This window comes from Hyperolius riggenbachi, chromosome 9 (assembly GCF_040937935.1).
Source record: "Hyperolius riggenbachi isolate aHypRig1 chromosome 9, aHypRig1.pri, whole genome shotgun sequence".
Lineage (NCBI taxonomy): Eukaryota > Metazoa > Chordata > Amphibia > Anura > Hyperoliidae > Hyperolius > Hyperolius riggenbachi.
The window spans coordinates 295,514,929-295,542,268 of NC_090654.1; the positions used below are offsets into that span (position 1 = coordinate 295,514,929).

At 48.2% G+C, this 27,340-nt stretch overlaps 1 protein-coding gene across 2 annotated transcripts in view; it reads left to right on the forward strand.

The window, feature by feature from the left end:
- Positions 1-23,761, forward strand: part of VRK1 (VRK serine/threonine kinase 1) — a 74,085-nt gene extending 50,324 nt beyond the window's left edge. For both annotated transcript variants that reach the window (XM_068254789.1, XM_068254788.1), the window contains exons 10-13: positions 2,052-2,110; positions 3,948-4,123; positions 19,219-19,306; positions 22,464-23,761. In XM_068254789.1, coding sequence (XP_068110890.1) covers positions 2,052-2,110; positions 3,948-4,123; positions 19,219-19,306; positions 22,464-22,543 — 403 coding nt within the window. In that variant the 3' untranslated portion in view covers positions 22,544-23,761. The remainder of the gene's footprint in view (positions 1-2,051; positions 2,111-3,947; positions 4,124-19,218; positions 19,307-22,463) is intronic.
- The last annotated feature ends 3,579 nt before the right edge of the window (positions 23,762-27,340 follow it).

Here is a 27,340-nt window from a genome sequence, read left to right on the forward strand (position 1 = left end):
GCGTGTGTGTGTACAGCGTGTGTGTGTACAGCGTGTGTGTGTACAGCGTGTGTGTGTACAGCGTGTGTGTGTACAGCGTGTGTGTGTACAGCGTGTGTGTGTGTACAGCGTGTGTGTGTGTACAGCGTGCGTGTGTACAGCGTGCGTGTGTACAGCGTGCGTGTGTACAGCGTGCGTGTGTACAGCGTGCGTGTGTACAGCGTGCGTGTGTACAGCGTGCGTGTGTACAGCGTGCGTGTGTACAGCGTGCGTGTGTACAGCGTGCGTGTGTACAGCGTGCGTGTGTACAGCGTGCGTGTGTACAGCGTGCGTGTGTACAGCGTGTGTGTGTGTACAGCGTGTGTGTGTGCGTGTGTACAGCGTGCGTGTGTACAGCGTGTGTGTGTGTACAGCGTGTGTGTGTGTGTGCGTGTGTACAGCGTGCGTGTGTACAGCGTGTGTGTGTACAGTGTGTGTGTGTGCGTGTGTACAGCGTGCGTGTGTACAGCGTGTGTGTGTGTACAGCGTGTGTGTGTGTGTGTGCGTGTGTACAGCGTGCGTGTGTACAGCGTGCGTGTGTACAGCGTGTGTGTGTGTACAGCGTGTGTGTGTACAGCGTGTGTGTGTACAGCGTGTGTGTGTACAGCGTGTGTGTGTACAGCGTGTGTGTGTACAGCGTGTGTGTGTACAGCGTGTGTGTGTACAGCGTGTGTGTGTGTACAGCGTGTGTGTGTGTACAGCGTGTGTGTGTGTACAGCGTGTGTGTGTGTACAGCGTGTGTGTGTGTACAGCGTGCGTGTGTACAGCGTGCGTGTGTACAGCGTGCGTGTGTACAGCGTGCGTGTGTACAGCGTGCGTGTGTACAGCGTGCGTGTGTACAGCGTGCGTGTGTACAGCGTGCGTGTGTACAGCGTGCGTGTGTACAGCGTGCGTGTGTACAGCGTGCGTGTGTACAGCGTGCGTGTGTACAGCGTGCGTGTGTACAGCGTGCGTGTGTACAGCGTGCGTGTGTACAGCGTGTGTGTGTGTGTACAGCGTGTGTACAGCGTGTGTGTGTACAGCGTGTGTGTGTGTGTGCGTGTGTACAGCGTGCGTGTGTACAGCGTGCGTGTGTACAGCGTGCGTGTGTACAGCGTGCGTGTGTACAGCGTGCGTGTGTACAGCGTGTGTGTGTGTACAGCGTGTGCGTGTGTACAGCGTGTGCGTGTGTACAGCGTGCGTGTGTACAGCGTGCGTGTGTACAGCGTGCGTGTGTACAGCGTGCGTGTGTGTACAGCGTGCGTGTGTGTACAGCGTGTGTGTGTTTTGGTAGAAAAAAAAGCCTCAGGGAGCCGCATTCAGCCCGCGGGCCTTAGTTTGAGGACCACTGCCTTAGACTATCATGAACAATTTTCTATGAAGGCTCGTACACACACTTTACTAAAGTTGGCTGAGACGGCCGATAACTGCTGCAGCCGATAATCAAGGGTGTGTAGAGCAGCCACTGACGCTCCCCCCCCCCTCCACAACCTGCAGTCAGTCCACCCCGGATAGCAGCTCACCCAACGGACGGCCAACTCCTTTGAAGACGCCACACCACGTAACGTCACGCACGCACCGCTCAGCCACCCCCACCCCCCACACACATTGCAACAGTACGAGTCCTCAGCTACACAGCTCACACGCATCTGTACTAGCCCCGCCCAGCGATGTCACCCATCAGAAACCAGATCCCCTAGGGTAGTAATCTACAAACTTGTCTCTCCAGCTGTTAAGGAACTACACGTTCCACAATGCATTGTAGGAGTCTTGACAGCCACAGTCCTAATTTACAAAGGCAAATGCATTGTGGGACTTGTAGTTGGAGAGACAAGTTTGCAGATCACTGCCCTAGGGCAACATCCATCACAAGTGCGTATTTAGTAAAAAAAATATGTGACAGAGATCTAGCGTCTGTGTGTAGCTTTACAGCGGAAAACTAAACTGATACGGCTGGCAGCCCCAGTGCAGCTTTTCTGCTAGAGAGAGGTTTTGGGGGTCATTTTATTAATCTGTACGCTCAATTCTCTAACCTAACCTCTTTATTGTTGCAGATATTGTGATGAAATCCCAGCATTTATGGAAGCTTGCTTCCCCAAGACAAAGAAGCCAGGTAGGACCACAGTTATATTATTTTGTGTTTTTATTTCAGAACCTTAAATGACAACTGAAGAGGGGGGGGGGTATTGCGGGTAGTAGTTGATCAGCTTCTACATGGGAATCAATGGTTATAGACAATTGGCTACAATTAGCAGCTGTTCGGCCGTCAGGGTTAGGAGGTTTTATCCTTTGTAGGTGGGTTGGGGTTTGGCATAATAGGGTTGGGGGTGGTTAGGGTAAGCCAATAGTTTGGGGCGGGTGAGGGGTTAGACACAGGCAGGGTTGAGGTTAGGGTTTGGCATTAGGTTGGGGGGGGGGGGGTGTTAGGTTCCTGGGTTGGTTGAGGTTAGGGTTTGGCGTTCGGTTGGGGAGTGGTTAGGGTAAAGCGTGGAGGGGGGGGGGGGGGCAGGGGTGTTGGGTTCCTGGGTTGGTTAGGGTTTGGCATTAGTTGTGGGGTTTGGGTTTAAGCATCTGAAAGGGAGGGTTGAAGTGAGAATGGGAGTCGGGGTAGTGCACTGTAAAATAACGGATACCCCCTTCCCCATGAGAAATCTTTCCTTTTTCTCCAATAGATCATAAGGGGGCTCTGTATAGGTGATATTCGGGTACAACTCCTCCCACAGTGTGATGTCACGACCATGGTTTCTGACAGATTGCTGTCTGTGAACCTCATTGCATTGTGGGAAATAATGGCTTTTTCCAACTGCCAAGCAACCAGCACATCCCTCTGTGCATAGAACTCTCAGTAATGAACACTTCTCAGAGCTGCACCTGACAGGACTAATGATGTCACCACCAGTGATACATTTCAGAATGTATATCTGGGAGGGAAATTATTTTCCAATGGGCAAACTGACTAAATTAAAAGTATTTATGTTCACTGCAGCTCTTCTTTAATTTAAGTTCTACGAGATGTCATTATTTATATATATATATATATATATATATATATATATATATATATATATATATATATATATATATATATATATATATATATATATATATATATATGAATCCTACACCGAAAAAAGAGTTCTGGGGCTTCTACCAGCCCTCTGCAGCCATCCTGTGCCCTCGCAGTCACTCATGGCTCTTCCGATTCCCCGCTGCCAGATAGTTTTGTTTGCGCGACTGGCGGTCGGCAGGCTGCCATGCGCACCTTTTTACGCATTCCCGCTGGTGCAGGAAGCTATCGCGGACATTAACACGTACATTTTTACACGTTATGGGTGCAATGTGTAAAATTTTATGCATTGCACCCGTAACGCGTACAATGTACGTTAATGGTGGCGGGAGACCAGAGGAGCCATGAATGGCTGCATGGGGCTGGTAGAAGCCCCAGGTGAGTGAAACTCATTTTTTTTTGTTTTAGGTTTCCATTAAGTGTACTTGAAATTTGTTCTATTTATAGTAGATGGGAGCCACATTTTCTGGTTAGAACAGGGTTCCTTGAGTACTCTGCAGGGGTTCCCTAGCATTTTCCCCCATCGTGGGGAAAGTGTAAGATAGCGCATTATAATTGGAGGTATAGTAAAAAGAAGCACTAAATTGGGGGTCAAAATAATGAGCACATCAATAAAAAAAAAACCACTAGCATAATGAGACAGTATGAGGGACATCGAAATAGGGGGTAGTGACATAAACAGCCACTCCTACTTTTAAAGACCGTTTCCTTCTGCAAAATAAATGCAGGGGTTCCTCAAGAGCCAAAATTTTATTTGCAGGGGTTCTTTGAGATTCAAAAACTACTTGCAGGGTTCCTCCAGGGTAAAAAGGTTGAGGAAGGCTGGGTTAGAATGTTGACCGGTGTTCAGCAATAAAATATAATCTGTTCTTGTTTCCGACAGCTGAAATTGCCGCGTATATGAGCGAGATTACTCAGCTGGGCTACGATGCTAAGCCTCCGTATCAGAAGCTAAGAGACATTCTGTGTAAAGGCCTGAAAGCCCTGGGGAGCAAGGACGATGGGAAGCTCGATTTCCCCGCCATTCAGAATGGACACACCCCTACCAAGGAGCGCAAGGTACAACTGCGAACATTGTGTTATACGGGTAGTCCCCGGGTTACATACATCCTGACTTACACACGATGCACTGATACAAACACCCCTGTCGCAATGATGTCACTTCCACATTGAAGGAGAAAAGTGAGAGTTTGCTGGAGTTGCGTCAAAATGAGTAGCATCTCCTACACTACCTCTACTTCGGGTCCAACCCTGCTGGGTAACCTGTGCGAGCAATGGGGTACATCAGGGGGTACATCAGTTTTTTTGTTTTTGTTTTTTTGCTATGTGGCCATGTGGTTGGAGTTATGCTCCAGTGTTATGAGCCACATACATTGGTGTACATTGCAGGGGATGGAGAAAACAATGTTCTAAATATTCAGAAATGGCAGGCCATCTCACCTCCTCATATATCTGTAGTTTCACATTTTAAAGGGGTTCTGTGGGGGTGTGCTGAGGGTAAAAACAGACACTTACCTGGTGCTTCTATCAGTCCCCTGTAGCCGCAACGTTCCCCAGCACCGGGCAATTATACGTGTAACACAGATGAATAATGCGTACTCCCGTTCGCATCATCATATGAAAGCTTCTGTTGACGCGAGCGGAAGCTAGCAGGCGCGCAGCCTGCAGTTGGAAAGCATGCCGCGCTAGACAAGAGCCAGCGGGGAGAACGGCGGATCTGAGTGAGACATTACTGCTACAGGGGGCTGGTAGAAGCACTAGGCAAGTGTCTGTTTTTACCCTCAGCACACCCCCACAGAACCCCTTTAAAGGATATCAGAGCTGTAAAAAAAAAAAAAAGTTGGAGATACTGAAGTCGTTTTTTCGCTTTTTTTTTTTAACCTCATTTACGTATGCAGCCAGCTTCAGCATTAAATTCCAAGCGGATTCACCGCATTCCTGCAGCAGAACGAGATATTTGTGCCCAAGAATTAGCCCAGCAAAGTTGCACGACTTTACAAGTCGCAGATTTTGCTGCCCGGGGAGGCAGAGCTGTGCGCAGTAGCTCTGCCTCTAATCCAGTCAATCTCCGACAATCTCAGACTCTCCCTGCCCCTCTCAGTGAAACGAGAGGGGCGGAGATTGACTGGATTAGAGGCAGAGCTACTGCGCACAGCTCTGCCTCCCTGGGCAGCAAAATCTGCGACTTGTAAAGTCGTGCAACTTTGCTGGGCTAATTCTTGGGCACAAATCTCTCGTTCTGCCGCAGGAATGCGGTGAATCCGCTTGAAATATGCATACGTAGATAAGGTAGAAAAATAGACTTTCACTGTCTCTTTAAGCTTTACCTACCTGGGGCTTCTTCCAGCTCCTAGCAGTCTATCTGGTCCAGCGCTGCAGTTCTGCTGCCCTCCAGGATGCTGCGGTCAGCTCATTAAGTTCGCCGACCCCAGCTGGGTGGCCGGCTCCTCTGCGTCTCGTGGCTCTCATGACTGGGAGTGTTCCTCGCTTCCACAGGTCCAGTCTTTGTGAAGTTGAGTGGCATGCATGCACAGGAACCTGTGACCCAGCTCCGCGATCTTGAGGGGGACCGCAGAGCTGGACCAGGTAACCTTCTAGCGGCGGGAAGAATCCCCAGGAAAGTAAAGCTTAAAGGAAACCTGAGACTGGGACATCAGAAATGTATACCCTACCTGGGGCTTCCTCCGGCCAGATCCCTCCCACGCCGCTGCCTGCAGCCTCTGCACATTGCCCCGGTAAGTCCTCCGGTCCGGGGCATTACTATACAGGCTGGCTGTGCACGCTCCCCCTGTGGCTGGGAGCTTATTGGTCTGTGCAGTAGTACTGCAGGTGCAGAGCACTCCCTCCCAGCCACGGGAGCAAGACAGGGGAGCGTGCACAGCCTGCCTGTGCCACCTGGATGTCTTACCGGGGCCAGCTGTGGAGGTGGCGGGCAGCGGAGGAAGATGGCGTGGGAGCAATCTGCCCAGAGGGGCTGGAGGAAGACCCAGGTATGTATACATTTTTTTTTTTATATCCCCCGTCTCAGGTACTTTCACTTTTTCTTACAGTTTGAATATCTTTAAAGTGAATCTGTAGTGAAATAAAAATAATGCCTAAAAAGCAGGGCTGTGGAGTCGGAGTCGTGGAGTCGGGCAATTTTGGGTGCCTGGAGTCGGAGTCGGGAAAAAATGCACCGACTCCGACTCCTAATGAATTTGTAACTGTAATTAAAATAGAAAATATGATAAAATGTTCTATTTCTCAGATAATAGTCATTAAAAATAATGTATATGTACAGTAATTGCTGTGCTTAGTCCACAAAAATGAAATAAACCAATCAAAATGAGTTACTTGTGCTGCTTCAATAAAGCAGTCCCCGTATTTTTAAGGTCAGATATACACATCTGATTGTGACTGTATATATGATGTGTACACAGGAATCTCTTATATATACTAAATAACATCTATGCTGTAAGAATAAAGCCTGATGTGTAGCCGTGTCACTAATAGAGATGGTCAACGAGATGGAAATAATTCTGCATTGATGCTGATTTATGCAAATGTATGCACTCACTTTGCTGATGAAATCAAATAATGTGATATGTTGTTAAAATTTGGTTTGGTGACTACAAATTAAAGGGTACCTGAGACGGATGAAAAGTAAAGTTTTATACATACCTGGGGCTTCCTCCAGCCCCCTTCAGGCTAATCAGTCCCTCGCTGTCCTCCACCACCCGGATCTTCTGCTATGAGTCCTGGTAATTCAGCCAGTCAGCGCAGTCCAGCCGCATGCCGCTCCCACAGCCAGGAACATTCTGCACCTGCGCAATAGTGCTGCACAGGTGTAGTACGTTCCTGGCGGCGGAGTGTGTGCATGCGCACTACGCCCGACTGGCTCAAGTACCTGGACTCATAGCAGAAGATCCAGGTGGTGGAGGAGGACATCGAGGGACTGATTATCCTGAAGGCGGCTGGAGGAAGCCCCAGGTATGTATAAAACTTTAATTTCATCTGTCTCAGGTTTACTTTGTTACACAGTAGTACTAAGGTTTACTTTGTTACACAGTAGTACTATACTCTACATATGCTCTCCCCACAGAGCTGCAGGGAATCCACTGAGAATGCTGTGCACATTGAACACAGAGGTGTTGTCTGTTTACAATCTCCTCATTCCCATGCAGAGTACCTGCACATCATTCTTACATGTACCCACACTTACATTGCCTAGGGCCTGATAGATGTTCTTTGTCCCGGTTTGTACCTTTTACAAGTACTCTTACCAAGGACTAGTTTTAGTCTAAAGGGAATAAATATAGTAGTCTACATATCCTTCTCACTTCAGTTGTCTTGTAAAATTCCTAAGCGTTGGCAGTTAAGAGACGAATTTCATGTTACATACTTTTAATCAACAAAATTGTAATATGCAAATTAGAGGAGTCGGAGTCGTGGAGTCGGAGTCGGTGGAATCCTAAACTGAGGAGTCGGAGTCGGTGGATTTTTGGACCGACTCCACAGCCCTGCTAAAAAGAAGGAAGCAGCGGGTCCTATAGAGCCTTCCCGTTCCTCTCCATGTCCTCGTTCTCCCGCAGGCTCTCCCGATTAAATCCTGCGCCGTGGGAGGCTTTGTACTGTGCATGCAGGAGAGGGCGCAGGCGCAGTACGGAGTCGCCCATCCTCGTGAGCCCACCAGCAGTGGTAGAGAGCAGTCCCCTACCCAATGGATTGGAGCCTGCGGGAGAACGCGGGGACCTTGAGAATCGGGTAGGCTCTATAGGACCCAGCGTGTACCTCCTTAGGTAAGTATCTATCTGGTTTTTTTTTATATCGCTTCAGGCTCCCTTTAAATGACTACTGTAGGGGGTCAGGGAAAAAAAAGTTGAAATTACCTGAGGCTTCTAACAGTCCCCCGCAGACATCCTGTGCCCGCGCAGCCACCCGCCGATGCTCCGGTCCCGCCTCCGGTTCACTTCTGGAATTTGTGACTTTGAAATCGCAAAACCAATTCGGGTGCGCGTCCTTCACTCCCGCTGCAGTCACCGGTATGCGCATGGGCAGGACTCTCGTGGTGATGTCAACTGAAGCGAAGGCACCGCGGTTTTGCGACTTCAAAGTTGCAACTTCCGTAAGTGAACCGGCGGCGGGACCAGAGCATCGGTGAGTGGCTGCCTGGGCACAGGACGTCTGCGGGGGGCGGAGCATCTGTGAGTGGCTGCGCGGGTACAGGATGTCTGCGGGGGGGCGGAGCATCGGTAAGTGGCTGCGCGGGCACAGGACGTCTGCGGGGGACCATTAGAAGCCCCGGGTAACTTCAACTCTCCCTCTATCCTGTAAGCAGAATTGGTCTGCAGAGCTGCATGTCATCGGGTGGCTTTCACAGGTGGAAGTCCTATCAGTGGATGACCGTGTATATATGTCCGATGCTGTATACAGAGGTGCCAGTGTACTGGAGGGTGTCTGCATTGGTAGCTCTGTATTGTGGATTCCTTTCCTCCTAGCGCTTTCATATGACTGGACGGGTGCCAGAGGCGGCAGCCTGTCATTGGCTGCAGCTAAGGCTCCCTCATGCATTGCCTTCTCTGGCCTCCTCATCATCTCTCCCTCCTTTCATGTGTCACTCAGCTGATCATTAATCACAGCCAGCGATGCGCTGTAACCCAGAGAGAAGGTCCATCTGCGGATACAATGCCGGCTTTAATAACAATGCTGTGCCCAATACTGTGTGCCTCAAAATTAGCAAGTCCTTGAGAAGAGTGTCCCTTCCGGTGAGGGGTAAAAGCTGGACAGGTTCTCTTCTGATGAGGTTGTAGCTCCTCTGCAGAGCTCCTAGGACATCTCCAAAACACATTTCTGACCTCCTGATTTCAAGAGGTGCCCATATATCATGCAATGTTGGCCACGAATCGACCAATAATCAGATGTCTCATCAAATTTAATGGAGAAGAGATGTTGGCCACCATAAACCACAGGCCGATTCCCGATCGTTTTCAGCATAAAATCTTTTGGCAATCCGCCTCATGATGCTTCCCCCGGTCTCTGCCCCCCTCATACATGAACCTGCCCGGTGCCCCAACAGTAATGCTTTACCTGTCTGGCGTGTTTGCACTCCTCTTCGGATTTGCGCTCCACATAGTTGCCGGTGCATTACATCATAGCATGTGGGGCTTGTGAGGTCACACACGAGCATGTCTGCACAAGATTTTCTCTGCCATGTAGAGAACGGCCAGCACTGGAAGACTTTGAAGAAAGGTCTTTTATTTATCTCGAGTAGTGAACAAAATACAGCCAATGTCCGTTCAGAGTAAGACGTAATCCTAGCTCTGATACAATATTCTGCCAAGCAATGGATGAGCCATCAGATGGAGAGGGCAGTGTCACATTGTAGGAAGGTCCCAACAACTGACTGTCGTTGTTTCAGGCGGTATCTCCGTCCTTTGTCAAGTAGGAAATGCACTGACGTTTGCATCACCACCTCTTTATATCCCAACCAATCCCTGTAAAGCAGGACCTGACGGGGAACTTCGGCAATGAGGAGCGGTATACACCAACAATAGTGAGAAAGTGCTGATACTTACTGAGATTTTCTAGCATAGCCGATCGATGAACGTGATCAGTTTCGGTCAGAAATTGGTTGCATCGTTGCTTGGGCATACTTTTGGCGTCACCGATTTTCATACGATTAGATAATTATCAAGTGGGATGGTCGCTTGCCTGCCAAATCTATAGATGTATGGCATCTTAAAGCCTTGTACACATGCTAGACAGAGCGCAGGTGTTCAGGGCCACCTCTGGGGAGAATCTATTGTGTCTACAGCGAAAGCCACTTCATAGTCCCAGCATAGCAACAGTTACATAGTTATTTGGGTTGACAAAAGACATACGTCCATCGAGTTCAACCAGTATAAAGTACAACACCAGCCTGCTCCCTCACATATCCCTGTTGATCCAGAGGAAGGCGAAAAAACCCTTACAAGGCATGGTCCAATTAGCCCCTAAAGGGAAAAATTCCTTCCCGACTCCAGATGGCAATCAGATAAAATCCCTGGATCAACATCATTAGGCATTACCTAGTAATTGTAGCCATGGATGTCTTTCAACGCAAGGAAAGCATCTAAACCCCCTTTAATTAATTTGCCATAACGACTTCCTGTGGCAATGTATTCCACATTTTATTCACTCTTACTGTAAAGAACCCTTTCCTAAATAAATGGCTAAAACGTTTTTCCTCCATCGCAGATCATGTCCTCTAGTCCTTTGAGAAGGCCTAGGGACAAAAAGCTCATCCGCCAAGCTATTATTTTGCCCTCTGATGTATTTATACATGTTAATTAGATCCCCTCTAAGGCGTCTTTTCTCTAGACTAAATAAACCCAGTTTATCTAACCTTTCTTGGTAAGCGAGACCTTCCATCCCACATATCAATTTTTTTTCTTATATCATATTGGAGAATCAGCTAAGTTAGTGAGCCCCTGGAGTGTTCTGAACAGGAAATACCTCTCCCCCGTGTTTACCTCCGAGATAGCGACAAATAATGTCACATTCCCCCCACCATGAACCACCTGGGGTTCTCCTTAATATCCCACCAAGGACCTCGAGGCTTGCTCCCACCTAACTACTCCCATGGGTAAGGAGTATGTAGGATCTGGTGTTTGCTTACTGTGGCTTCCCTTGGCTGCTAGGTGGCTCTGCACTAATGGAAGGCTACCTCTCCATTTCAGTGTAGAGGCAACCCGCTATCCACACTGCAGGAACCAGGGCAGGCTGCTGGCAATGACAGAGTGGTGAGTATAGAACACTGTGTGCTGGTGACTAAGCTGTACAGGCCCAGTACTGAGGGAACAGGTACTCTTGGCAGGCCAGTGCAAGTTTTGTGGTTCTATCTTTTCTTAAAGGACTTCTGAGGTGAAAACAAACTGATGAGATAAACAATTGCATCTGTCCTCCTCCTTCTAAAAATGACTTTTTTAGTTATCCTACTTTTTCTATATATATATATTTCAATCAACTTTTTAGGTTTTTACGGTTTCATGACCTCTTCTCAATGACACATTCATTGAAATATGCCAAAGCTAAAATATATAAACTATTGATCCTTTTTCTCTTTCCTGCTCTCAAAAGCTATTTACTGCCAGGAAAGTGTTTTATGGCTGCAATTCCTTCAGTGAGGGTTACGCTATAGTCCGACCCAGACAGAAACTGTCAATTGCATTCTTAATTTTTGAGTCTCACAGGCAAAGAAAGAGAGTAACACAGTATAGTTGTGTGTGTGCTTGGCACTGTACGTCTGTCTCATCATGTCACACGTCACCTCGGATGTCCTTGAACGCAGCAGTTTTTTCTGACCTGCATGAAAAGTTTTCTTAACTTTTAGCAGGATATGAATGTATAATAACCCGAACCTTTACCATCTGTATACGAGGAACTGTAACCCAGGACTGACCTTTATCCCAGTCAGTAGCCGATACCCCCTTTCCCCTGTAACTGCCACTAGCCTGCTGCAGCATTTAGCTATATTGGAAATGTCTTTATGGTACCCCTTTTAGTTTTTTTTCAGTAGCCCTGGCAAATCCGCAGGGCGCAGCTTTATATCAGAACTGAATAACCCTTTCCAAGCGAAATCTCTGATCACCCACGCTGGTTTAGCCGCCCTCCTCCCCCTGTTGTGTGGGATGGGAGGTGAGTGCTTGCAAAGTGCTGCTGCAGGGGCAGTCGGGAGGGTCTCAACCGATCCGGGGGGGGGGTTACTTAGGGGCCAGCTCTAGATCCAGCGTCGCCACAGGCATCCGGGAACCCACATGCGCTCATGTAATATCGATATTACCTGCCACAACCTGGAAGCTAGGGTAGAAAGGCGTTAAATGAGTTGAATGGCTGCTCTAACCAATAGGGAAGCAAACGAGCTCAGCTATTTTAAAGTGGACCTGAACTCTTGTACATGACAGAAGGAAAATTGAGAAATGCACCCTGTATGTATTTATAAAGTTTAGACTGTTTAACCACTTTACCCCCACCCGTACGGATTTCTCCGTCCCTTTTTCCATCCTTTCACCCCCAGGGACAGAGAAATCCGTACTTTCCGCGTTCCTGCCGCTGTCCGCGCTCCCGCTCGTAAACCTGCCGCCCGCCGCTAGTAAACACGCCGCCGCCCGCTCGCCCGGAGATCAATGAACGGGAAAATCCATTCCCATTCGGTGATCTAAGCCCCGCAATGATCCGCTGCTCTCCGATGGGCAGCGCGATCATTGTGAGAAAAAACACACTCTCAGCCTCCTACTACTTCCTCCAAGCTTCCGGAAGGACGCTCGCAGGTCACAATACACAAAAAGTTACTGTTGCCATCTTGTGGCCAAATAGTAAAACTACACCCAAAGCATTTTTCACATAGAAATAAATGTTACACAAAAAATTAACTCCTTACCTCCCACACTCCCCATTTTTTTTTTTTTTGTAATTAAAAAAAAATTCAAAAATGTACAATTAAAAAAAAAACATAAATAGTTACCTTAGGGACTGAACTCTTTAAATATTTATGTCAGGAGGGTATAACACTGTTACTTTATAAACTATGGGCTTGTAATTAGGGATGAACGCAAAACTGAAAAAAATACACCTTTATTTCCAACTAAAATATTGGCGGCAAACATTGTGATAGGGACATAATTTAATCTGTTTTATAACCGGGACAAAAGGGCAAATACGTTTCATGGGTTTTAATTACAGTAGCATGCATTATTTAAAAACTATAATGGCCGAAAACTGAAAAATAATTATTTTTCCCACATTTTTCCTATTTTCCCATTAAAACACATTTAGAATAAAATAATTCTTGGCATAATGTCCCACCTAAAGAAAGCCTAATTGATAGCGGAAAAAACAAGATATAGTTCATTTCATTGCGATAAGTAATAATAAAGTTATAGACGAATGAATGGAAGGAGCGCTGAAAGGTGAAAATTGCTCTGGTGTTCAAGGGGTAAAACCCCTCAGTGGTGAAGTGGTTAAAGGACAGCTGAAGTGAGAAGTATATGGAGGCTGCCATATTTATTTCCTTTTATAGAATACCAGTTGCCTGGCAGCCCTGCTGATATATTTGGCTGCAATAGTGTCTGAATCACACCAGAAACAAGCATGCAGCTAATCTCGTCAGATCTGACGATAATGTCAGAAACACCTGATCTGCTGCATGCTTGTTCAGGGGCTATGGCTAAAAGTACTAGAGGCAGAGGATCAGCAGGACTACCAGGCAACTGGTATTGCTTAAAAGGAAATAAATATGGCAGCCTCCATATCCCTCTCACTACAGTTGCCCTTTAATTCCCCCTCGTTGGTGTGTAATCACCAGTTGTAATTTGATCTCTCAGCTGTTTCACCTGACTGCCACAGCAGATAAGCTCATTTGAAAGCACAGGGTGTTATGTCTGCTCCCATGAAAGCAGGAAGTAGACACACTGCAGATTTATTGCAGGATCTGTATCAGCTGTAACAAAGAAATGTTTTTCTTTAAAGGTGGTCATGCAGTTGCGTATCTTTTAGAGCAGAGAGGAAGTTCTGAGTTCAGGTCTACTTTAGAGGCATTGCAATATATAGAAGAATGTAATACAATATTCAGGATACCCACTTTTATATTACGGGTCCCTTTTCAGCATCAGAAACCCCTCCTATGGCTGCATATTGCTGCATATTGGTATTTAGATGTTTACCCTAAGCTATGATGTCATGAAGGCTTCTCCCAGTGCACTCTGGGAGACCAGATGTTGTTTCTACCTACTTCAGAACACACCACAAATATTCCGCAGTGGTGGACCTGCCAGCAGTAAAGATGTAGCCTCCTGTGATAGATTTACGAATGCAAATCAGAATAATGGTGGCCATACACTATGCAATAAAAACGTTCGTTTTTCCCGTTTATTAGATCTAAATGATCGAATCGAATGAAAGTTGTAAATATTTTTTTTTTCGATCAAGAAAGTCGAACGATTATCTAGTTTTTTCGAGAAAAATCTGATCGGACATGCTGGAAACGGAATAATCAAACTAAATTATCTAATCGAAAAAAAAAATGAAAAATTGTACCATGTATGGCAACCTTAAAGTGGACCCAAATTAAAAATACAAGATTTCAGAAATAAAATCTATTTTCTAAATTATAATAATAAATAGCAGCCTTTTTTCAGCTGCATGACAATAAAATATTTTACATTTATTGGAGGAACCCCTCCCTTCCTTTCATATTGCCGGGACAGAATCTGGCAGACTGGTGGAGGAGATAAAAAACAAAACACAGGTTGCTACTGATGATGTCACAGGGGAGGTGATCTCAGCTTGTGTGAGATTTCACATAGACGACGCCCCTGTGAGGGAGGGTAGCTGATGACAAACACCTCCTACTAAGCTCAGAAGTAATGGCTGCCACCTGTATAACCCTAGTTATGAGAAGAGAAGGGTGAAAAGCATGCACTGAAATGCTCATAGGCTTGAAGGAGTGTTTATCTTTGTATGCGTCAGAGTGCTGCAACTAAATATTTTGAATTAAAAAAAAAATGTTTGGTTTGGGCCCGCTTTAAGAAAAGCTCTTACAATGGGCAAACATGGATTAATTGCTAAAGTAATGTTAAAAAAGAATCCATTTTATTCATAAAATTAATGTCACTGAATTCTTGACCCTTTGTCTCTGGTTCTTCCCATTACTCCATGTAACCCCCTGATGGTGCATATGTTGCCTGTTATATTCCGGTTCTGTTGCTTTGGTCTGTTGCCGGGTTTGCTCATCGGTTGCTCGCGGTTCTAGAATCGTGTAACGTTGCTGCAGCGAGCGGCCGGACTTCCCGCGGTTACGGCTGGAAAATGTCATGAATGTCGCAGAAGCAAAGCTTTTATTTGAAGCGTTTGGCAGAATGTGGTAGAAGTGTAATTTCCATGCATTGTGCCGCCCAGTAATGAGATCCTCCGTCCGTATTCCTGCTCCGGATGAGAAGTGTCTGTGTGTATTCTATCCTAATGCATCACAAATCTGCTGACACGCTAACCCTCGCCGCCAATGATCAGGCCCAGCAGCGGCGCAAGATGCACCTAATGCACTCCATCAATGCGCTTTGCATACGGCAGATCCCACAGGGGAGCCATCTCTGCCAGCTGAGGGTTACCTGCCCACCGCCGTTATTGTATGTAATTATCAAACCAATCTGTTCAGCCCAGCAGGGTTTAGATGGTAATCTGAGAGCGCTGCTCCTTCTCTCCACCCCCCTCACCTCCTATCCCCGTACAGCTGCGCTCCGAGCGTCGCCGCTGCAGACCTGGGGGGAGTACAACTATAATTTCATATAATTGTCCAACAAGAGCATTGTCATGAAGAGCAGACCGGTAAATAAACCTGCCGAGGGATGGAGGGTCAGCGTGCAAATCGTGTGCGCGATAATTATCGATTGTGGCGGCAATTAACATATGGTAGCCCTCACACTGACCCGGGGGGGGGGGGGGGGGTGTAGAGTTTTATGTATATTTCTTATATTGTGTCATATATATAAATATGACAATACTATGCTGCTCTGTACATATAGTAATAATAATAGTGTTGTAATTTTAATCTGGAAAGAAAAAATGAACGACGGACATGAGGAGAGAGTCATGTATGACCGCTTCATCTGAGGTGGAGGTTGCTGTAGGTGATGGGGAGGGGATCACTTCCTGTACAAACGGCGTCGGCGGGCGGTGCAATTAGCCGAGGATAAACGCATTTCTGCAACCGAGCAGGAACAAATTTGGCATCTGTTCCCATCGTTCGGTCATTTTAAGCTCTATAAGGGGCACACATAACCGTTAAATGGAACCACCACTGGATGCTAATCGCACTGTCTCAGGAATTCCTATTGTCCACACGACGATGGTAAACGCATTGAGGTGAGCACTGCCATTCATCTCAATGCAAGGCGTGTTCAATCCTGGAAACTATCTATCGAGCCACCTTAATAGCTCAAAATCGAGTCGTGTATTCCCAGCACAAGGCTTTTTGGCCAGAATTCTGTAATGGGGCCCTATGATTCATAGCTGAGTACCTCCTAGAGGTGTAGAGGAATCCTAGCTGAGTACCTCCTAGAGGGGCAGAGGAATCCTAGCCGAGTACCTCCCTAGAGGGGCAGAGAAATCCTAGCCGAGTACCTCCTAGAGGGGCAGAGGAATCGTAGCCGAGTACCTCCTAGAGGGGTAGAGGAATCGTAGCCGAGTACCTCCTAGAGGGGTAAAGGAATCGTAGCCGAGTACCTCCTAGAGGGGTAGAGGAATCGTAGCCGAGTACCTCCTAGAGGGGTAGAGGAATCATAGCCGAGCACCTCCTAGAGGGGTAGAGGAATCATAGCCGAGCACCTCCTAGAGGGGTAGAGGAATCCTAGCCGAGTACCTCCTAGAGGGGCAGAGAAATCATAGCCGAGTACCTCCTAGAGGGGTAGAGGAATCATAGCAGAGTACCTCCTAGAGGGGCAGAGGAATCGTAGCCGAGTACCTCCTAGAGGGGCAGAGGAATCGTAGCCGAGTACCTCCTAGAGGGGCAGAGGAATCGTAGCCGACTACCTCCTAGAGGGGTAGAGGAATCATAGCCGAGTACCTCCTAGAGGGGTAGAGGAATCCTAGCCGAGTACCTCCTAGAGGGGTAGAGGAATCCTAGCCGAGTACCTCCTAGAGGGGCAGAGGAATCCTAGCCGAGTACCTCCTAGAGGGGCAGAGGATTCATAGCCGAGTACCTCCTAGAGGGGCAGAGGAATCCTAGCCGAGTACCTCCTAGAGGGGCAGAGGAATCATAGCCGAGTACCTCCTAGAGGGGCAGAGGATTCATAGCCGAGTACCTCCTAGAGGGGCAGAGGAATCCTAGCCGAGTACCTCCTAGAGGGGCAGAGGAATCATAGCCGAGTACCTCCTAGAGGGGCAGAGGAATCATAGCCGAGTACCTCCTAGAGGGGCAGAGGATTCATAGCCGAGTACCTCCTAGAGGGGCAGAGGATTCATAGCCGAGTACCTCCTAGAGGGATAGAGGAATCATAGCCGAGTACCTCCTAGAGGGGTAGAGGAATCCTAGCCGAGTACCTCCTAGAGGGGCAGAGGATTCATAGCCGAGTACCTCCTAGAGGGGCAGAGGAATCCTAGCCGAGTACCTCCTAGAGGGGCAGAGGAATCATAGCCGAGTACCTCCTAGAGGGGGGAGGAATCGTAGCCGAGTACCTCCTAGAGGGGGGAGGAATCGTAGCCGAGTACCTCCTAGAGGGGGGAGGAATCGTAGCCGAGTACCTCCTAGAGGGGGGAGGAATCGTAGCCGAGTACCTCCTAGAGGGGTAGAGGAATCGTAGCCGAGTACCTCCTAGAGGGGTAGAGGAATCATAGCCGAGTATCTCCTAGAGGGGCAGAGGAATCATAGCCGAGTACCTCCTAGAGGGGGGAGGAATCGTAGCAGAGTACCTCCTAGAGGGGGGAGGAATCGTAGCCGAGTACCTCCTAGAGGGGGGAGGAATCGTAGCCGAGTACCTCCTAGAGGGGCAGAGGAATCCTAGCCGAGTACCTCCTAGAGGGGCAGAGAAATCATAGCCGAGTACCTCCTAGAGGGGGGAGGAATCGTAGCCGAGTACCTCCTAGAGGGGTAGAGGAATCATAGCCGAGTACCTCCTAGAGGGGTAGAGGAATCCTAGCCGAGTACCTCCTAGAGGGGTAGAGGAATCGTAGCCAAGTATCTCCTAGAGGGGCAGAGGAATCCTAGCCGAGTACCTCCTAGAGGGGTAGAGGAATCATAGCCGAGCACCTCCTAGAGGGGCAGAGGAATCATAGCCGAGTACCTCCTAGAGGGGTAGAGGAATCCTAGCCGAGTACCTCCTAGAGGGGTAGAGGAATTGTAGCCGAGTATCTCCTAGAGGGGCAGAGGAATCCTAGCCGAGTACCTCCTAGAGGGGCAGAGGAATCGTAGCCGAGTACCTCCTAGAGGGGTAGAGGAATCATAGCCGAGCACCTCCTAGAGGGGTAGAGGAATCCTAGCCGAGTACCTCCTAGAGGGGCAGAGGAATCGTAGCCGAGTACCTCCTAGAGGGGTAGAGGAATCATAGCCGAGCACCTCCTAGAGGGGCAGAGGAATCATAGCCGAGTACCTCCTAGAGGGGCAGAGGATTCATAGCCGAGTACCTCCTAGAGGGGCAGAGGATTCATAGCCGAGTACCTCCTAGAGGGGCAGAGGAATCCTAGCCGAGTACCTCCTAGAGGGGCAGAGGAATCCTAGCCGAGTACCTCCTAGAGGGGCAGAGGAATCGTAGCCGAGTACCTCCTAGAGGGGCAGAGGAATCGTAGCCGAGTACCTCCTAGAGGGGTAGAGGAATCGTAGCCGAGTACCTCCCTAGAGGGGTAGAGGAATCGTAGCCGAGTACCTCCTAGAGGGGTAGAGGAATCGTAGCCGAGTACCTCCTAGAGGGGTAGAGGAATCGTAGCCGAGTACCTCCTAGAGGGGTAGAGGAATCGTAGCCGAGTACCTCCTAAAGCCGGGGCTCCCCAAACCTTTTAAGTCAAGGGCCAGGTCAACATACCTCAGACTGCTGGGGGGCCGGAACATACATAACATGATGTTGAAGAACATTACATTGAATTTTGGCATTGATTTCCCCAGTCATGCCCGGAGGAGACCTCCCAGCAGCAGTCATTGTCTTGCGCCGCCCGAAGAACGCCTTTGTGCACCAGACAGTGAAGCATAACCAGGTGACAACCTGCCGTCCAGTTGGACAGCAGTGTCACCTGATATGGAATTGGATTGGAAGCCAGCAAATGACTGCTCACGGGCTTCGGCAGTATGAGGATGGGTGATGCCAGCACTGCTATTCTATATGTGGGCCACTGATATTTAAAGGTGCAGTGGGCCACATCTATAAGTTTTACATTTCGTGTTTGGGGGCCAGTGAAAAAGCCTCGGGGGGGGGGGGGGGGGGCACATTTTCCCCACGGATTGTAGTTCGAGGACCACTGCTCTAGAGGAATCTTAGCTCCTAGAGGGGAAGAGGAATGGGCACTAGGTAGTGATGAAGTGGTGCATGAGATATGACTTTTCTCTTTCTCATATTGCTGTGCCGATTGTGTGAAGTGTTATTATACAGTAATTGTACATCTATAAGTTAATTTGGTCTTGTGCAGCTTGATTGATGGGTCTCTTGTCTTTGCAGAGGAAGTTGGCTGCACCATCTGACGAGGAGGAGGAGGAGGAAGAGGAGATTTCTCAGGCAGAAGTGAAGAAGAAGAAGCAGCCCCGAGGTAGGTGACTGGCAGGACAATGAGCGGATTACTTGTGTCCAGTCTGGGGTATGAGAGTGTGTGGAGGAAGGAGGACTCTCACATGTGGAGTGCAGATTGCAGTGCGGGTGATATCTGACAATTAAGGGAGGCGGAGAGCTTCTGAAGTGGGTTTCTCTGGGATGCTGGCAGCCATTACAGGGATTGGTAATAATCCTAATTTGCCACTTTGGGTGGTGGTCTATTAGTGTATGGCCAGTTATTTTATAGCGCTTTTCTCCTTGTCAGAACTCAAAGCGCTCAAGAGCTGCAGCCACTGGGGCACGCTCAAGAGGCCACCCTGCAGTGTTATGGAGTCTTGCCCAAGGACTCCTTACTGAATAGGTACTGACCCTAACCAGGATTTGAACCCTGGTCTCCCATGTCAGGGGCAGAGCTCCTAACCAGTAGACTATCCAGTCAGAAGAAGAGGAGGCGGCACAGGTGAGGGGAGGAGCTCAGAATGGATTGGAGAGAAGACAGAGTCTGTTGGTAGCAGGTAGGCCACTGAGGAAAATGTTACCATGGTCAAGATGTGAATTTGCAGACGGCCTTTAACCACCCTGGTGTTCTATTAAGATCGCCAGGGCGGCTGCGGGAGGGTTTTTTTTAAATAAAAAAAAAACTATTTCATGCAGCCAACTGAAAGTTGGCTGCATGAAAGCCCACTAGAGGGCGCTCCGGAGGCGTTCTTCTGATCGCCTCCGGCGGCCAAAAGTAACACGGAAGGCCGCAATGAGCGGCCTTCCGTGTTTTGCTTACTTCGTCGCCATGGCGACCAGCGGAGTGACGTCATGGACGTCAGCCGACGTCCTGACGTCAGCCGCCTCCGATCCAGCCCTTAGCGCTGGCTGGAACTATTTGTTCCGGCTGCGCAGGGCTCAGGCGGCTGGGGGGACCCCGCGAGCAGCAGCGATCGGGCAGCACACGCGGCTGGCAAAGTGCCGGCTGCGTGTGCAGCTCTTTATTTCATCAAAATCGGCCCAGCAGGGCCTGAGCGGCACCCTCTGGCGGTAATGGACGAGCTGAGCTCGTCCATACCGCTAAGGTGGTTAAAGTGATCTGAAGCTCTGCATTTTTTATTTTCTCTAAGATTACTTACAGCCATAAACCTACTAGCACAAAAAAAAATATTGTAGTGTAACAGTATTTAAACAGTTAAACACACATCTTTGCTCTGTAGTGGATAGCCCCTTGTGGGCTGGAGAAAACCTTCCTTTGCTTATATTCCTTGGTTGTTACATTCCTAGCTAAGCTGAAAACCAGCTTTCTATGCTTCAAGCATGTGCACAGTTCAAAAGAACTCACTAGAAGGTTTTAACCACCCTGGCGTTCTGATTAAATCGCCAGGGTGGCTGCGGGAGGGTTTTTTTCAAATAAAAAAAAAACTATTTCATGCAGCCAACTGAAAGTTGGCTGCATGAAAGCCCACTAGAGGGCGCTCCGGAGGCGATCTTCCGATCGTCTCCGGCGCCCAGAATAAACAAGGAAGGCCGCAATGAGCGGCCTTCCTTGTTTTGCTTATATCGTCGCCATAGCGACGAGCGGAGTGACGTCATCGACGTCAGCCGACGTCCTGACGTCAGCCGCCTCCGATCCAGCCCTTAGCGCTGGCCGGAACTTTTTGTTCCGGCTGCGCAGGGCTCAGGCGGCTAGGGGGGCCCTCTTTCGCCGCTGCTCGCGGCGAATCGCCGCAGAGCGGCGGCGATCAGGCAGCACACGCGGCTGGCAAAGTGCCGGCTGCGTGTGCTGCACTTTATTTGATTAAAATCGGCCCAGCAGGGCCTGAGCGGCGACCTCCGGCGGTGTTGGACGAGCTCAGCTCGTCCAGACCGCTCAGGTGGTTAATATATAAATCCAGCAGCTGTGCACTAAAATGCAATGGCAGCTTTCAGAGCAGATAACCTGTACATTGGGCATTTGTAAACAGACTATATTGTGCACAAAAGCAAATATGGTAACTTTATGGGTAATAAAAAGTAGAAAAACACATTTTTATTGAATGTTATGTCAGATTTATTCCACTGTCATGGGACTTCTTAAAGGCCCACCATCGCGAAAATCTTAAAATTTAAAATACATGTAAACCTATACAAATAAGAAGTATGTTTCTTCCAAAGTAAAATGAGGCCTATATTACCTTTCTCCTATGTCGCTGTCACTTACAGTAGGTAGTAGAAATCTGACAGAACCTACAAGTTTTGGGCTAGTCCATCTCTTCATAGGGGATTCTCAGACAGGCTTTTATTCTTTATAACGGAACTCCCTGAAGAGGATTTATACAATGATGCTGGCCGGCCTCCATGATCGCTACAGTTTTTTGGCAGTTGGGCAGACCAACTGCCATTAATTAAGTGCTTTCAAATTTAAACAAAACCCTGAAAATCCCCCATGAGGAGATGGACTAGTCCAAAACCTGTCGGTAATGTCAGATTTCTACTACTAAGTGTAAGTGACAGCAACATAGGAGAAAAGTAATTTGTGACTCATTTTACTCTGGGAGAAATGAACTTCTTATCTGCATATAGTTTAGTATGGATACAGAGGTGCCAAAAGGATAAATGTATCTAAAAAGTGTAAAACATGAGGAGGCAGTGGTGGAGTTTCCTCCTCCAAGCAGACACAACAATTGCCAATGTGTTATTGTCAAATAGAACCAGTTTATTTACATACTCTGGGGGACAATGCAACGCGCTTCGCAGGTTTGATCCCGCTTCATCAGGCAATAACAGGTGCCTGCCTCTTCTATTAGTGTTAGGTGTTAGGCATTGGTTTGTGGGGGTTCAGATTAGGTTGGGTGTTGATGTGGGGGGGGATGTCAGTCAGTGTTAGGCATCGGTGTGGGGGGGGGGGTTCAGGTTAGGTATCGGTGTGGGGGGGATGTCAGTCAGTGTTAGGCATCGGTGTGTGTGTGTGTGTGTGGGGGGGGGGGTCAGTTCAGGTTGGGTATTGATGTGGGGGGGATATCAGTTAGTGTTAGGCATCAGTGTGTGTGTGTGGGGGGGGGGGGTGTTTCAGGTTAGGCATCGGTGTGGGGGGGGGGGGGTCAGTTCAGGTACGGTAGGACATCCCCAGCGCTATTTTTACAGTGCTCCTCCTGTTCTACTCGCTTTTATTTGGTGTTCCGTTTTTTTTATAGGTCGCTCTAAGAAACCAGCTGAAGAAGTTTCAGAACCTCCTGCGAAGGGAAGAGGACGTGGGCGTGGCCAGAGAAAATAGTGTTTTGTTGCTGCTCTTTTACCTATATTTTTTTTAAATATGCTTGTATGGAGAAAATATTATAAAATACATCCATATCTTTAGAGACTAGACCTTTTAATGAGTATTTTGGTTTACGGTGATATAGCGTTAGAATATTACAGTACCTGCACTCCTCTCGCTTACCTCCCCGTATTTGTTGTGTAAGAAGGGGGTTCATAGATAAACATAGAGGGTCATACTCACTGGATGAAGTAGAGCTTTCAGCTGCTGCGCCTCCCCTGAGTTCAGGGGTGTTACTGCCATGGACGTGGCTGCCCCAATGTTGCCAGGCCAGCTCCCTCTGTGACTCCTCCCACCCCTCAGGTAAAGCTGCTCCTGCCCTCTGGAATGTTGTAGGAGGGGAGGCCACACCCTAGCAGCTTCCCAGCATGCCTTGCACATACATAGTGGGGGGAGCATCCTGGCAGAAAGAGAAGCGGCAGAGAGTGGGCGGTAAGGCTGCTCTCGTGCAGAATGTAAATCCATAATTGGTGGTTATTTGGCAGCATGGCAGTCATACTTACCTCCCCTGCTACTTGGGCTGTGTCGCTGCAGTTCCTGCGTTTCTGATGTGATTCCGGCGGCAGCAAGTGGTCTCAGCCTGTCAGTGATGTCCTCCAATCTCTGCCAGCAGTACAAATATAACCATATACGATGGGGGGGGGGCTTGGGAAACAAAGGACGCATGGGGAGGTTAATAGGGTGGGGAGCGGGTGCTGGGAAGCCAGCGCAGAGGACACTGGAACTTTTTTTGCACTATATGTTACATTGAGGGTATGTGATCTGCGAGAGTCCATACTAGGGGTACCCTGGCTGCAGATCCACTGGCCTGGAGAATGTAGTGAGGGCATTATTAGATTGTGAACCTTTCCCACTGTCTGTAAGCGAGTGTGAACAGGTATAAAGTGCTGCATGATAAATGGGTGCTATATAAGTACAGGAAATACATAGAAATAGAACTCCACCGTGTACAGTGACAATCCCAGTCCTCTCATCTCTGCCAGCTTACGCCATGTGTCTTAGTGCAATGATAGACTCCTTTACTATAGCAATAGAGGCTGAAGCTGAGCTACTTACAGAAACTCACTGCAGGTGGAGCAACAAAGAAAAATCAAATATATTTTTCTATTTGTGTAAAAATGCAAAAGTTTCAATGCCAAGCATGTGATAAATAAAACATATTTTTCCCTTTTAAAATGATGTCCATTTCTTTACTCCATGATTGCGCTAGGAAGAGTCTGGGGAAGGCCGGTAGAATTGTTTGGTCTCAACAGTGCAGATCCCCTCTACAGCTGAACAGTGCAGCCTAGGCAAAGCCCCGCCTCCTGCCAGCTGATTGGGCAGGGCAGATCCCTGCTACAGCTGAACAGTGCAGCCTAGGCAAAGCCCCGCCTCCTGTCGGCTGATTGGGCAGGGCAGATCCCCGCTACAGCTGAACAGTGTGGCCTGAGAAAAGCCCCACCTCCTGCCAGCTGATTGGGCAGTGCAGATTCTCTCTACAGCTGAACAGTGTGGCCTGAGCAAAGCCCGCCGGCTGATTCGGCAGGGCAGATCCCCGCTACAGCTAAACAGTGCAGCCTAGGCAAAGTCCCACCTCCTGCCGACTGATTGGGCAGTACAGATCCTCTCTATAGCTGAATAGTGCCGCCTAGGCAAAGCCCCGCCTCCTGCCTGCCAATTGGGCAGTGCAGATCCCCTCTACAGCTGAACAGTGCAGCCTAGGCAAAGCCCCGCCTCCTTCCTGCCAATTGGGCAGTGCAGATCCCCTCTACAGCTGAACAGTGCAGCCTGAGCAAAGCCCCTGCCGGCTGATTGGGTAGTACAGATCCTCTCTATAGCTGAATAGTGCAGCCTAGGCAAAGCCCCGCCTCCTGATAGGGCAGTGCAGATCCTTTCTACAGCTGTACATTGCAGCCTGAGCAAAGCCCCGCCTCCTGCCAGCTGATTGGGCAGTACAGATCCCCTCTACAGCTGAACAGTGCAGCCTGAGCAAAGCCCCGCCTCCTGCCAGCTGATTGGGCAGTGCAGATCAGCAACTGATCCTTTTCCTTTACTCACCTGCTAATTAGGGTCACTTGCTGTACAGTTCTCAGCCTACAGCAGGAAAAACAAGAATTGGTATTAATGTGGAGTCAGGTTTTCCCTGCTGCATTTAAGGCAGAAGTACAGTTGAAATGTCCTCTCTGCTGTTGTCGGAACGTCTATGCAGTTCAGCTATTGTTTTGTTGTAATTGATTTCCCGCATTAATCACTGTCTTATTTCAATTCCATGCATGGTGTGAGGAAGGTATGTAGTGCTAAATCCTGCCTGCCCTCTTTCGCTTTGGCGTACTTAAAGCTGGCCATACACTTTTATGGACCACCACCCAATGTGGCAAAAAGATTGATACTGTGAATGGAATCAATTCAGAAAGGAATCCATTCCTACCACACAAACGACATCCAATTCAACATCAGTTTCCAGCAGGAAATCAAACTACAGCTTTGCACCTGTTTGACCCACCCATAATCGACCTAGATTTTCCATTGGCCACTTCTGGAGTATGGGATTCAGTTTTGGGCACCACACTATAGAGAGGACATTGACCTTCTGTAATGGGTACAAAGACTACTGGAAACTAAATTAATCAGACAGATGGAAGATCTCACTTACCAAGAAAGGTTGGACAAACTGGGCTTATTTAGCTTGGAAAAAAGGCGACTGAGAGGTGACCTGATTAACATGTCTAAATACATCAGAGGGCAGTACAAAAGCTTGGCAGATGAGCTTTTTGTCCCTAGGGTTGTACGATGGACAAAGGGACATGATCTGCGTAGGGAGGGAGAAAGTTTTTGCCATTTATTTAGCAAGGGCTCCTTCACAGTGAGAGTGGTTAAAATCTGGAACATCTTACCTCAGGAAGTAGTTATGGCAAACTCTATATCTGCATGTAAAGAGGGCTTGGATGCTTTCCTTGCATTGAATGGAATCCATGGCTAAAATTACCCATCTGGTAACTGCCATGCCTCTGCCTTTGCCCACGGAAGTATTATTTATTGTATTTATAAAGCGCAAACATATTACGCAGCGCTGGGCAATACATATATATGCAATGATACAAGATTGACAGACGTAACAAGGTTATACAACAAACTTATACATGGCAAATGGTACAAGATGCATGATCATGTGATTTGGGCTGGTTAGGTAGGTCCAGTAATACAAGTACGATGTGGTCATAGGAAAGGAGCACACGATCACGTAGAATACACTAGGGAAGGGAGCGGGTACAAGATACATGATCATGTGATTTGGGCTGGTTAGGTAGGCCCAGTAATACAAGTACGAGGCTGTCATAGGAAAGGAGCACACGATCATGTAGAATACACTAGGGAAGGGAGAGGGTACAAGATGCATGATCATGTGATTTGGGCTGGTTAGGTAGGTCCAGTAATACAAGTACAAGGCTGTCATAGGAAAGGAGCACACCATCATGTAGAATACACTAGGGAAGGGAGAGAGTACAAGATACATGATCATGTGATTTGGGCTGGTTAGGTAGGCCCAGTAGTACAAGTACGAGGCTGTCATAGGAAAGGAGCACACGATCATGTAGAATACACTAGGGAAGGGAGAGGGTACAAGATACATGATCATGTGATTTGGGCTGGTTAGGTAGGCCCAGTAATACAAGTACGAGGCTTCTATAGGAAAGGAGCACACGATCATGTAGAATACACTAGGGAAGGGAGAGGGTACAAGATGCATGATCATGTGATTTGGGCTGGTTAGGTAGGCCCAGTAATACAAGTACGAGGCTGTCATAGGAAAGGAGCACACGATCATGTAGAATACACTAGGGAAGGGAGAGGGTACAAAATACATGTGATTTGGGCTGGTTAGGTAGGCCCAGTAATACAGGTACGAGGCTGTCATAGGAAAGGAGCACACGATCATGTAGAATACACTAGGGAGGGGAGAGGGTACAAGATACAGGATCATGTGATTTGGGCTGGTTAGGTAGGCCCAGTAATACAAGTACAGGCTGTCATAGGAAAGGAGCACAGGATCATGTAGAATACACTAGGGAAGGGAGAGGGTACAAGATACAGGATCATGTGATTTGGGCTGGTTAGGTAGGCCCAGTAATACAAGTACGAGCCGGTCATAGGAAAGGAGCACATGATCATGTAGAATACACTAGGGAAGGGAAAGGGTACAAAATGCATGATCATGTGATTTGGCCTGGTTAAGTAGGCCCAGTAATAAAAGTAAAAGGCTGTCATAGGAAAGGAGCACATGGTCATGTAGAATATACACTGGGGAAGGAAGAGGGTACATGATCATGTGATTGGGGCTGGTTAGGTAGGGTCAGTAATACAAGTACAAGGCAGTCATAAGAAAGGAGTACGCGATCATGTAGACTACACTAGGGAAGGGAGAGGGTACAAGATACATGATCATGTGATTTGGGCTCGTTAGGTAGGTCCAGTAATACAAGTACAGGCAGTCATAGGAAAGGAGCACAGGATCATGTAGACTACACTAGGGAAGGGAGAGGGTACAAGATACATGATCATGTGATTTGGGCTGGTTAGGTAGGTCCAGTAATACAAGTACGAGGCAGTCATAGGAAAGGAGCACACGATCGTGTAGAATACACTAGGGAAGGGAGAGGGTACAAGATGTATGATCATGTGATTTGGGCTGGTTAGGTAGGTCCAGTAATACAAGTACAGGCTGTCATAGGAAAGGAGCACATGATCATGTAGGATACACTAGGGAAGGGAGAGGGT